Source organism: Lepus europaeus, chromosome 10 (genome assembly GCF_033115175.1).
Source record: "Lepus europaeus isolate LE1 chromosome 10, mLepTim1.pri, whole genome shotgun sequence".
Taxonomy (NCBI): Eukaryota; Metazoa; Chordata; class Mammalia; order Lagomorpha; family Leporidae; genus Lepus; species Lepus europaeus.
Window position 1 is genome coordinate 114,043,761 of NC_084836.1, and position 13,073 is coordinate 114,056,833.

General features: G+C 55.4%; 1 protein-coding gene across 1 annotated transcript in view; it reads right to left on the reverse strand.

The window, feature by feature from the left end:
* PREX1 (phosphatidylinositol-3,4,5-trisphosphate dependent Rac exchange factor 1) overlaps nt 1–13,073 on the reverse strand; it is a 162,961-nt gene that overhangs the window by 98,378 nt on the left and 51,510 nt on the right. Inside the window, exon 2 of the mRNA XM_062204324.1 lies at nt 1,640–1,711. Within this exon, the coding sequence (XP_062060308.1) occupies nt 1,640–1,711 (72 nt within the window). The remainder of the gene's footprint in view (nt 1–1,639; nt 1,712–13,073) is intronic.

The window sequence follows — 13,073 nt, forward strand, 5'->3', positions numbered from 1 at the left end:
ACTCCTGGCTCCTGCCTTCGGCCTGGCCCAAGCTCAGCTGTTGCAACCATTTGGGGAAGGAAGCAACACAGGGAAGATAATTATTTCTCTCTCTCTCTCCCTCTCTCTTTCTGTCTGCCCCTCCCCACTGCCTCAACTCCCATAACTCTTTCAAACAAATAAAATACATCTCTAAAAGAAAAAACTGACCGGCGCCACGGCTCAACAGGCTAATCCCCCACCTGTGGCGCCGGCACACCGGGTTCTAGTCCCGGTCAGGGCGCCAGATTCTGTCCTGGTTGCCCCTTTTCCAGGCCAGCTCTCTGCTGTGGCCCGGGAGTGCAGTGGAGGATGGCCCAAGTGCTTGGGCCCTGCACCTGCATGGGAGACCAGGAGAAGCACCTGGCTCCTGCCTTCGGATCAGTGCGGTGCGCTAGCAGCAGCGCGCCGGCCGCGGTGGCCATTGGAGGGTGAACCAACGGCGAAAGGAAGACCTTTCTCTCTGTCTCTCTCTCTCACTGTCCACTCTGTCAAAAAAAAAAAGAAAAAAGAAAGAAAAAAAAAAAGAAAAAACTAACTTAAATCTCATCACCCGCCACCCCCATCCTGGGATCAGCCATGCAGTGACCCCCAGGGGGTCCCTTCACATTTCTGAATTTCAATTTTCTTACATAAAAAATTGGGCATATGGCTCTATGGCACAGTGGGTTAAACCACTTCTTGGGACACTCACCCCCCATATCCTTCTGTCCTGAGTCCTAGCTACTCTAACTTCCTGCTGATGCATCCTGGGAGGTGGGAAGAGACCTGGAGTACCTGGGTCCCTGCCACCCCTGTGGGAGACCAGCACGAAGCTCCTGGCTCCTTGCTTCGGCCTGGGTCAGTCCTGGTTGTTGTGGACATTTGGGGAGTCAACCAGTGGATAGAAGATCTCTCTCTCCCTCCCTCCCTCTCGCTTTTCCTCTCTCCCTGGCTCTGCCTTTCCAGTAGATGAAAATTTAAATAAATAAACTTAAAAAAATTGAGCTTAGAACTGTCAATATACAAGGCCACTGTCCAGATAAACCAGAACACTGGAGGGGTCATCTTCTTTGACCAAGTCCTTCGTATACTGTAAGTACAGGGCGCCTTGCACACGTGCCTCCCACATCTCCCTGACTCCCCTGGGAGCCGGCCCCTTATGGCCCCAAAGACTGGCAGGCGGCTTCCCAGAGGGTGAGGTCACAGCAGCCAGCCAGGCTGGCCACGAGCACCAGGGCCTCAGCAGGGCGCACAGAGGGCCCATTGACCTCCTCCAGCTCCCCAGGGCCACTGCCAAGGCCAAGCTGGACCCAATGACTCATCAGCCCTGCCTGACACTCAATGCCCCATGCGGGGCGGGTGTGGGAGGTGCTGGGCTCCCCCAGCGCTCGGGAAGGGATTTTCCACTGGCTCAGAGCCGGGGCACCCTGCAGGAGGAAGCTGCAAGACAGGGCAGCCCCGCGGAGCCCAGGGAGCAGGGCCCGAGCTGGGGAGCAGGGTCAAGGGCTGACTCCAGGGTGCAGGGGCCGCTGGGGGCCGGGAAAGGGCACAGTCGGCAGCCTCCTCCCTTTGCAGCCTCGGAGTCTCCCTCCCAGAGGAGCCAGGCCCCGAGCAGCAGGGCCGGGCCACGAGTCCACACCTTGACGTTCTCCTCTGTGAGACCCTTCTCCACGGAGTCCGCCACGTTCTGCCGGATGCGGTGCAGGAACGCCTGTGGGAGAGACGGGCAGAGGTGAGTGTCCGCGCTGGCCAACCTCCTCCAGAGCACAGTCCCGTGGGCGGCTCACGTTCCAGCGCCAACTGGGACACGAGCAGGGAGCAAGGAAAGAGCCGTTCAAACATGAAGTTCAAGGGGAATGTTCCTCGCTCCAGTCAGGCCCCGGTGTCTACTGAGCATCTACCGTGCCAGACCCAGCACACGGCACCCACACCGCGGAGGCCCTGCGCCCAGGACCCTGTGGCCCCGAGATGAACAGGCAGCTCCCAAATCACCACGGTCTGCTCAACAAACTCTCAGTGTTACAATGGCACTGACCGCCTCCGTTCTTCACAGCCAATCAATACCACGAGTCACTGAACCTACTCTGCAAGCCACGAGACTCGGTTCCAACAGAGGCCTGCGCTAGGTGGCTTTGTCCAACTGCAACAGAAGTGTTCTGAGCAAACCAAGGGGGGCCAGGCCAAGCTCTGATGGGCAGCAGGTTGCAGGAGGGGGTGAGCACATGTTTAAGGGCCAGGCACGTGGTTTGGTACATGAGACCCTGGGTTGAAGCTCCTGCATCCCATATCCGAGCACCTGGGTTTGAGTCCCAGCTCCTCTCCTGATTCCAGCTGCCTGCTAACGCAGACCCTGGGCGGCAGCAGGTGGTGACTCAGTAGCTGGGCCCCTGCCACTCATTTGGGAGACCTGGATTGAGCTCCTGGCTACTGACTTTGGCCTGGTCCAGCCCCAGCTGTTACAGGAATTTGGGGAGTGAGCCAACAAATGAGAGCACTCGTGCTCTCTTGCTCTCTCAACTAAATACTTTAAAAATCATTCTGCATGCATTTTGGGCTCACATTATCTTCAGCCTGTGTTGGGTTTGTCCATATGTGGCACCATCATAAGGTGACGGGCAGCTTCAGCCCCTCCTGCTCTGCCACCACGGGTCTCTGACCACAGCTCATTTGTCCCCCTTTGTCATTTTTTCCCTTTTCCTTACAATTTAGAATCCAAACTCTAACACAATCTCATGGCTCAAAATCCAAAACTATAAAATGTCAAAAACAAAAAACTGTTCTACCCCATTCCCCATTCAGCAAGCCCCTCCACACCTGCCATGGACACACGGCTACCAGTTTCTGGGGTATCTTTCCAAAGAATCTTCAGGCAAGAACACACACAAGGATGTGCGAGTGGGTGTGCACATGTAAGTGAAGCAGCATATGCATGTGTATATGTGTGCATATGTGTGAGACTGTTGTGTGCTTATGTGTGGATTGTGCTTATTGTGTGTGCATGTATGTGTATACATGTGTGCAGTGCATGCATGCATGCAGATGCGTGTGTATGGACTGTGCGTATTGTGTGCATGTGTGTACATGTGTGTATGTATATGTGCACTGTGAGTGCATGTGTGTATACATGTGCGTATGTTATATCTGTGTGAATGTGTGGCTATGTGTATGTGTGTGCGTATACATGGGTGAGTATGTGTGTGTGCATATGTACGTGTATATACATGAGTATGTGTGTGCACATATGTGAGAGTGTGAATGTATTATTCTCTGAGCAGGCTCCTTATCACCCCACAGGCCTCAGCCCACGCCTTCATGCATGTATACATGAGCATATGTGTTATATCTGTGTGAACGTGTATGTGTGTATACATGTACATGTGTGTATGTATATACATGAGTATGTATGTGCACATATATGTAAGAGTGTGAATGTATTCTTCCCTGGGCAGGCTCCTTCTCACCCACCAGGCCTTAGCCCAAGGATCCCTCCCACGCCTTCATGCATGTATACATGAGCATATGTGTTATATCTGTGTGAACGTGTATGTGTGTGTATACATGTACATGTGTGACTATGTGTGTATGTATTTGTATATACATGAGTATGTATGTGCACACATATGTAAGAGTGTGAATGTATTCTTCCCTGGGCAGGCTCCTTCTCACCCACCAGGCCTTAGCCCAAGGATCCCTCCCACGCCTTCATGCATGTATACATGAGCATATGTGTTATATCTGTGTGAACGTGTATGTGTGTATACATGTACATGTGTGAGTATGTGTGTATGTATTTGTATATACATGAGTATGTATGTGCACACATATGTAAGAGTGTGAATGTATTCTTCCCTGGGCAGGCTCCTTCTCACCCACCAGGCCTTAGCCCAAGGATCCCTCCCACACCTTCATGCATGTATACATGTGCATATGTGTTATTTCTGTGTGAATGTGTATGGGTGTACATATACACATACATGTGTGAGTGTGTGTACGTGTATATACATGGGTATTATGTGCACACGTATGTGACAGTGTGAATATACTATTTTCCCCTGGGCAGGCTCCTTCTCACCCACCAGGCCTTAGCCCAAGGATCCCCCCCATGCCTTCACATGGTTAGCATCCTTCCCATTTTGCATTATCAGCCTATTTCACAGGCGAGAAAACCAAGGTTAAGCAATCGACACTAGCTCCTAAGGAAGAGGCAAGTTAGGAAGGGAACACAGCTGGGATTAAACCTGAACCCCAAATCTAATAGAGGTCAGGTCTAGAAACTGATGGGTTTGAGTGCAAGCCACAGACCCCCTTCCTTCCTGCTGTGGGACCTCAAGATGTCGCCAGCCACTTTGAGTCTTAGCTCACTTTGCCCAAGCATGGGGATGACAGCAATGCCACGCCCAGCCTGCAGAACACACTCGGATAAAGCGAATGGAAGCGTCGCGAAAGCAGGGATCTTGTCTCTCTCCTGTTCCCAGCTGTGGCCCTGGGACCCAGACTCATGCCTGGCACACAGCAGGTGCTTGCAAATCAAAGGACGGCAAGAAAGGTGTCTGAGGCTGTGAGGAGCCTCCCAGAGCCCCCAGGAAACCTGCAGATCCTGCTCCTGACAGTCAACGGGTGGTGGGGACCAGAGTCCCTAGAACTGGCTTCCACGCCCCCCCCCCCCCCCGCGCTGACAGGAAGTGGTGTCTCCAAGAGGGGAGACAGCAGCAGCATGGGCCAGCACGACAGGGAGGCAGGAAGCCGGGAGAGCTGCTGGCTGGCCTAGATGGGGCCGCTGTCCCGGTTTCTTCACAGGCGCTGGCCATGGCTATTGTGCTGGGACAATGGCAGGCTCTGGCCACCCAGGAGGAACGAGGACTGGCAGCCAAGCCAGTGCAACCTGGGAAGAACAGGCAGGCTGGGGCTCTGGCCCCAGGCACAGGCAGCCCCGCCATGGCCTCTGCACAAGCAGGGTGGGTAACAGGACCCCCAGGGCAGTTCTGTCCAGGGCCCCACCGTGGTCATGAGCCGCTCTCCCACTGGACTCCACCCCCACCCCCTTACACGCCATGTGCCCAGCCTCAGAAGCTCTGGCTACCCTGACCGCAGCCCCACGCAGCCCCACATCTGCCCAAGCCCTTCTCTTCCTTGGGGGGAGGGGGAGGAGGAGGAGGGGGAAGGGGAGGAGGAACTGCTTCAAAGATGCAGGCGGGAAGACACAAAAACACAACCACTAGCACAACCTTACCCCTTCCCAGCGCTGGCAAACCTTAATGTTGGCCCAATTTGCTTGAAACCGTGAGCAGAGAGACGGTTGTCCAGCCTGGGGGTAGTGCAGCCTGGACAGGACCTACGAGGGGCCGGGGCGGCCCTGGCAGCGGTCTGTGCCTGACCCTTGTGTGGTTATGCAGGCGACTATGTGTGCAACGCTCTGCTGTGGGCACCCAGCTTAGGGCACTCCACCCATGTTACAAACCCCAAAGCAGCAACCAGAGAAAAGGAACCACTCCAGAGAGGGGAAAGCTGGTGTCTTCCCTCCGGACAGGGTATGCAGCCCCCAGCCAGGGTGTCCACACTCCCACACACCCCATGCTCGTGTGCACCTGTCTGTGAGCACGCGAGAAGGCTGCTGTGCGTGTTCACAACCTGTCTATAAATGCCACGCTCCCAGCACTGTGCCTGTCTCGCTCCATGTCACACTGCCCACATGTGTCCAGGCGGGCATGGACACCCATCCCTACTCTATACCACTGCCAGAAGTCAGCACCCCTGAGGACCTCTTTTATTTTATTTTATTTTGACAGGCAGAGTGGACAGTGAGAGAGACAGAGAGAAAGGCTTTCCTTTTTCCATTAGTTCTCCCCCCCCACAGTGGTCGCTGCGGTGCCAGCCTCTGAGGACCCCTCTCAAGTGCAGGGCAGTCCAGAAGTACTGGAGAAGGAAGGCCACCAGGAAGCAGCCCCCAGCGACGGGCAGGAGCTGGCAGGCAAAGGCAGAGGAGGAAACTGAGACACGATGGCTGCCCCAGGAAGAGCCTGCTCCTGAGGGCCCTGCAGTAACCTGCTGGCTGACACATCTTCCTAGGCACACTGCCATCCCACTTCTCGCAGGTGTTTCCTGGGGGTAATGTACTCTCCTGCCCCGGCACCGGTGTCGGCAGATGCTTCCTGGGGTCCACACTCAGACAGACGTGCTGACTGCTTCATGGCTGCCTGGGAGTTAAAAGTGCAGGGGCAGCCGACGCTGCGGCTCAATAGGCTAATCCTCCGCCTTGCAGCGCCGGCACTCCGGGTTCTAGTCCCGGTCGGGGCACCGGATTCTGTCCCGGTTGCCCCTCTTCCAGGCCAGCTCTCTGCTATGGCCCGGGAGTGCAGTGGAGGATGGCCCAAGTGCTTGGGCCCTGCACCCCATGGGAGACCAGGAGAAGCACCTGACTCCTGCCATCAGATCAGCACGGTGCGCTGGCCGCAGCGCGCCGGCCGCGGCGGCCATTGGAGGGTGAACCAACGGCAAAAGGAAGACCTTTCTCTCTGTCTCTCTCTCTCACTGTCCACTCTGCCTGTCAAAAATTAAAAAAAAAAAAAAAGTGCAGGGGCTGTGCTGGGGCACAGAGGGTTAAGCTGCTGCTTCTGGGAAGACCCACATGGGAGACCCAGGAGTTCAGCCCTGGCTGTTATAGCCATAGGGAGTGAACCAGAGGATGAAGGCTCTTGCTCTCTGTCTCTCCCTGTCACTCTGTCAAAGAGATAAATAGACCTTTAAACACACACACACACACACACACAGTGGAGCCACTAGCAAGCTGCACACCTGTAAGCTGCTCTGTGGTGCCCCTGCTGTCTACGGCGCCCCAGTGAAGAGCTGGGTGCTCAGGTGTGGTGCTCTCCTAGGTGTGTCCCTATGGCCACCAGGGACGCAGGCAGGGCCGGTGGCCGCAGTCAGGGCTTCTTGGCGGAAGAGCAGGAGTCCCATTTGGTGGACACCTAGGCCCTCAGGGCTCAGGGGCACAGCTCCCTCCAGGTGACAAATGGCTGGCTACACATTAGGGTCACTGCACCTTCAGGGGTCTCCCCAAACTCTAGGCCAGGCTATGCATAGCTTGTGCTACTACTTGGGTTCCAAGGCCCTGCTGTCACCACCCTCAGCTTCCGCCCACCCAGAGCCCTCAGAGCGCCCCCTTTCCTTTGTTCTGGCTGTGGTGTGGGGATGTCCCACCCTCCTACCCTCCCCCACCCCAGCCGGGCCCTCTCAGGTTTCGCCATATGTCTGGTGAGGTCACCCCAGCCACCTTGGGGGCAGCAGCCCCATCCCCTCCAGATCAGGTTGCCAGTGTCGTCTTCATCACACAAAGTGACTCCAAGGCCCCTTTGCTTCCTTTTTATCTCCAGGGAGAGATTTATCCTCCCAAGGCTGTGGCTACAGGTTCCAGACAGATGGCAGCTCCCTGGGACAGCCCCCAGGCAGCTGTGACCTGCTAGGAAGGTCCATGGTTACTCCCTGATACTCCCTGATGTTGGGCAGCGGGCAGTGGGAGTGGACTGCGGTCTCAGCCAGGCCAGACTGCCGCTTTCTAGCTGTGTGGCTTTAGATAAACCCTTCACTACACTGGGTCTCAGTTCCTGCCTCTGTAAAATGGGCACAGAGACAGCTCCCAGAGCCACTTTAGGATTAGGACACTTGGAGCAGCACCTGGCCACAGGAGGGCCGAAGGCATTAGCGGCAGGAATGAGTGTTAAATGTGTTATGGGTGAGTGTGGCCCAGTGGTTAAGTCACCACTCAGCACACCCACATCCCATATCCGAGTGTCTGGTTCCAGTCCCAGCTACTCTGCTTCCAATCCGGCTTCCTGCTAACCCATAACTCTGGGAGGCAGCAGGTGATGGCTCCAGTATTTGGGCCCCTGCCACAAAACAGACTTCTGGGATCCTGGCATCACCTGCCCCAGCCCTTGCTGTTGCAGGCATTTGGGGAGTGAATCAGTGAGCGGTGTGCTCTCTTGCTCTCTGCGTTTCACATAAAATAAGTAAAGTTGTTGAACCTCATCATTAAACAAAAGTCACAGCACCTCGCGCTCTGCCCCACTTCTGAATGAGCAAGCTTGTTGGGGTCGCCCCTCTTCTTCTCCGCCTCCCGCATATGCGCCTCCTCCACACCTCGCTTCCTGGAGCACACCTGCCTGACAGCTGTGATTGACACTGGAGCTCCCGCCTCTCCCAGGAAGGGAAACTCCCATGCAGAGAACAGTGAATGCTGAGAGTCCAGGCCAGGGACAAGACAAGAAGACAGGAGGCTGGCCTGGGGGCTGGGATTATCTCCGAGGACTGCCCATCCCGTCCCAACAAGCTTTCCAAGGGGCTCTGTCTTGAGTCCTTCTGTTTCCTCAACTTACTGCCAGCTCCCATGTGCAAAGGCCCTGAGGCACTGTCCTAGGAGCCAACAACACACAGCCCCCATCCCTGCCCTCCTGAAGCAGACAAAAACCTAATTGCAAACCGGGGGCAGGCACCTGGAGCTATAGCGAGGTCACCACCTGGGACACCTGCTCCTCCCGTGGGGACCCCTAGGTTCAGGTCATCATTTGGCTTCTGACCTGGCTTGCTGTTAATGTGTACCCTGGGAGGGAGCAGGTGATGGCTCAACTGCCTGTGTCCCTGCCACCCACTGGGGAGACCCAGATCGGGATCTAGCTGCTGTGCACATTTAGGGACTGAACCAGCAGACGGACAATCTGTCTCTGTCTCTATCAGTCTGATGGAAGATCTCCATCTCTCTTGGTCTCCCCCTCTCTCTGCTTTTCAAGTAAATAAAAATACATAAATAAATTCAAAAAATTCCTTGGAATGCTGGCCAGTGGGCATGAACTCCCAGCTGTGGGGGAGAGAAGCCCTGGTGCACGCTGCACAGCAGGGTGGCCGCAGCTGACAGCCATGTGTCCCTGGTCTCAGAAAACCCAGAAGAAAAGACCGGGACATTTTCACCAAAGAAATGGTAACGAGGCAGATAGGCATGCCCAGGGAGCAACATGACACATGGTGACATAAATACTGCATGGTACCCCACAAACATGCACCGTTCTTACGTGTCAGTTAAAAATTAAAATGTTCAAAGACTAAAAGTAAATAAGAATAAACGAGTAAAATGGCAAGTAGGAGAGACAGGCACTGGACCTGGCAGCTTAGGCTGCCACTTCAGACGCCCCCGTCCTACACCAGAGTGCCTGGCTCTGAGTGCAGATCCAGCTCCTTGCTAATACACACCATGGGAGGCAGCAGGTGATGGCTCAAGTGCCTGGGCCCCTGCCACCCACATGGGAGACCTGGATGGAGCTCCAGGCTCCTGGCTTCAGCCTGGCCCAGCCCTGGCTATTGTGGGCATTTGGAGAATAAATTGTCTGTTTTACAAATAAAATGAATAAATATTTAAAAAAAAATAAGTGGCCAATAGAAATGAGTGGCATGAAGACAAGGCAGGGTGAGAGGTGAGAGAGGGATGGGGAAGGAAAACCTCTCTGGGAAGATGGCATTGAGCCAACCCGGGAACTAGTGTCTGTAAGAATGGCATTGTAAGCAGAGGCAACAGTTAGTGCAAAGACCCTGGGGCACACTCGTACTTCTAAGCCAATCCTCTCTGAAATACCTGCTCTAAATCCCTGCTCCTGCTCTACGCGCTCACAGCACCGATCTCTGTGGAAAGTATTGGGTTCATTTATCAGTCTGTGTCCATCTAGTCCTCCCAGTGTCACCCTCAAGAGGTTAACAATGTTTGCCTATGCCAGTGTTGTGCCCCAGAACCTGGGACTGGACTCAACACAGAGCAGACCCTCAATAAATACGGGTTTAACTGATCAATCAAACAGACTACCCCACTCCCACTGGGCGGCTAGACCCAGAAACAGGGAGCCGAGTCCCCCTCCCCCACCAGCCCCACCCCAGAGGAAGCTGAAGCAAAAGCTAAGTTGCTGCAACCAGTTCTCAGCAGGCCTGAGGCAATAGCACAGAAGGAACACGCAGAGAGGAAGTCGGCAGTTCCCCACACAGCCCAGCCACCACCGGAGGAGGCCACCACCAACCCTGTCCACTGGGGCACCACCACTCCTGGATGGAGCTGAGCAAGGCCCGCAGGGAGGCCTGAGTTTAAATATCAGATTTCCCGTTACAACTCCAGTTCCCAGCTGCTTCTGCAAAACAGGACATGCGGGTCTCAAAGCACCACGGGACTGCAGGTGGCTCCAGCTCGAAGCCGCGGGTGAGCGGCCTCTGCTTTCCCCGCCAGTCCACCGCTGCACTCTTGTTCCCCGCAGCCCTGAAGGCTTCTGAGTGTGAAACCCCAACCTGTCCTAGACACAGGCTTTGGGCCGCCCACTCTCCACCTTCCTGCCTGCAGGCTTGTTCCACGTGGCTTGCTCTGGGCCTGCTCTCTGCTGGGTATGGACCCCATTCAGCTTCTAGACTTCTCTTTCTCCCCTAAATAAAGCCCTCACTCTCCTGTGCATTTCTCTCACTGAATAAAATCCTTAAAAACTTACCATGTTGTCTGATCTATTTGAGCCAGTATTCAGAATTCTTCTCTGAATATGTGGCAAGAGCCCACAGGGTTATTAATACTGAAAACTATTTATAAGCAAGAAGGTATCACAGCCAAGTGGGAAGTGAACCAGTGGATGGAAGCTCCCTCGCTCGCTCTCACTCTCTCTCTCTCTCTCTCTTTCTGCCTTTCAAATAAGCAAATGTTTAAATAAATCAGTCAATCTTTTAAAATGTGTGCTGCGGCTTCATGCACAGTAAGGTATGTGAACGCTAGCTGAATAAGCTATTACACCAAACAAAAGAGGAACCGTGGGGTGGTGCTTCGGATAAAGCATGCTGGGCTCTCACTATCAATGCCACCAGCACCCCCTCCTTGGGACCAAATGGACAGGCAGCTGGGAGGAAACGCCACAGTGACAGGCCTGCTCAGCTGGGAAAGGCCCGCTCTGGGGGGCATTTCCCACCCGAATGTGCCAGACAAAGCCCACCAGGTCCCTGGGGCACGGGGCTGCAGGGCGGGGCAGCTGGACAATGGGTGGAATGCGGGCACACACACCCCCACTCCCAGGCGGTGACAGTTGACATCCAAAGACAATGACTTTCTAGAGGTTTGGTTTTCCTTCCGTCCAACTTTTTTTTCCACCTCTCCAAACAATTGAGGGTGACTGGTGCACCCCCACCCCCACCCCCAGGGATTTGGAAGGATTGTGTTCACAAAGTCAGGAAACAATACACAAAAGTGAGAGAATGCAAAAATAGCGAAGGCCTGGGGCCGGGGGAGGGGGCGCATTTCCCAGCACTACTCAAGCCCCAGGGAGGCCAGACTAGGAATGCTGGTGCCTGCAGCCTGCAGACTGGCAGTTAGCTGGGTCTGTGAAGTCCCCGCCCCCAACATGGCCCCACCCCACACACACACCCTCACTTTACAGGAGAGGTGAGGGAGACGGAGCAACCCCAGAGCTCCTGCTCCGGGGACAGAGCAGGGCTCTCAGCTCAAAGCCATCAGGGCCACACACCTCCCAAGCAGAAGACCTTACTGTGTCCAGGGGGTCCATCCCCAAATCTGGCCTTGGGACACCTTCCAGGAGGAGACAGGGACCTGGGACCTGCAGAGAGGCAGGACACAGAGGGATGCAGCCCTGCCAGACCCACCGCAGAATTCAGGCCTCCAGGGCCAACCAGTAAGGGGACTGGGCTGCAGGAAAGCCACCAAGTCTGGGAGACTCCGCGAGAGACAGCCAGGGGCCTTGCACCTGCTCTTGCCGCCCCTCCAATTCTCATCTCCTTCACCTGCTACTTAACAGCAACTCTCCTTCCCTGCCCGCCCCAAGCCCACACACCGGCTCCAGAGGCTCCTGACCGTCCCCAGCACCCCCACAGCTGTGACTTCCCCATGACTGATGTCAGTGCAGCCTCCTCCGCCTCCAGAGACCTCCTAGAAATCCTGCTCAGCCCCAGTTTTATTCTCTCCTCCCCACTTTTATTCAGTTACAGCCCAGCACTTAGCACCACACCATGGTGCCTGAAATTCAACACATTTGTGGCAGGCAAGGTAAATGCTTGGATGGATGAACAGATGGACAGGTGGTACACGGGCAGGAGGATGGGACACATGGGCGGGTGTTGTGACACAGCAGAGAGCCTGGGATCGAGTCCTGTCTCTGCTTCTAATTCAGCTTCCTGTTAATGTGCCTGGGAGGCAGTAAGTGACAGCTCAGGAACACGAGTCCCTGCCACTAGAGTGGGAGACCTGGAACTCCTGGCTTCAGCCTGGCCCGGTGCCAACGGTTGCGAGCACTTGGTGAGTGAACCTGTGGATGGAAGATATTCTCTCTCTCTCTCACTGCCTTTCAGATAAATCTAAAAATCAAAAAATAAGCAATGTCCAGGACACCCAGAAGATCACCAGTGCTGCATGCCAGCTGGGTAATTCCTCTTCTCTGGGCCTCAGTTTCCCCATCTGTACAATGGGGACAACACAGCATCCATAGCTGAGAACCCGCCTCACACTCACTAGGTGACCCTGGGAAGCTGCCCCTGAGATCCGCCCTCAGCTCCCTCTGCTGCAAGACAGTAAGGCAGGGGTCGGATGGGAAGGTCCCCAGAGCCCCCCGCGGTGGGGTCCGGACCACACGCTCCACACCCCCACCTTCCAGCCACACCAGCAGCAGCCAACCCCACACCCCTGCGCAGCCGTGAACGCGTGGCCAGGGGCCGCACCAGGGAAAGCCCTGCAGCAGCTCCTTCCCCAGGAGACTCGACCATGAGCAGGGCGAGGCACAGGGACACCCCACACACACACACAGGGGCCCTGAAAGGGTGGCAGCTGAGACCCAGAAGACACCACCACCACCGGCGAGGACCTCAGCTTCCTCTGCTATAAAATGGATTCAAACACCTTCCTCGGCAGATGAAACAGACAACGAAATGAAGTTCAGTGTCGCGCCCCAGTGGAATGCCAGCACTTACGTCACTTAGCATCACTGACAGGCCCTCTACCTGGGAGCACATCTCAGAGGATCTCCACCAGTACAGACCACACGGTGCTTTCCAGGCACTTCCCC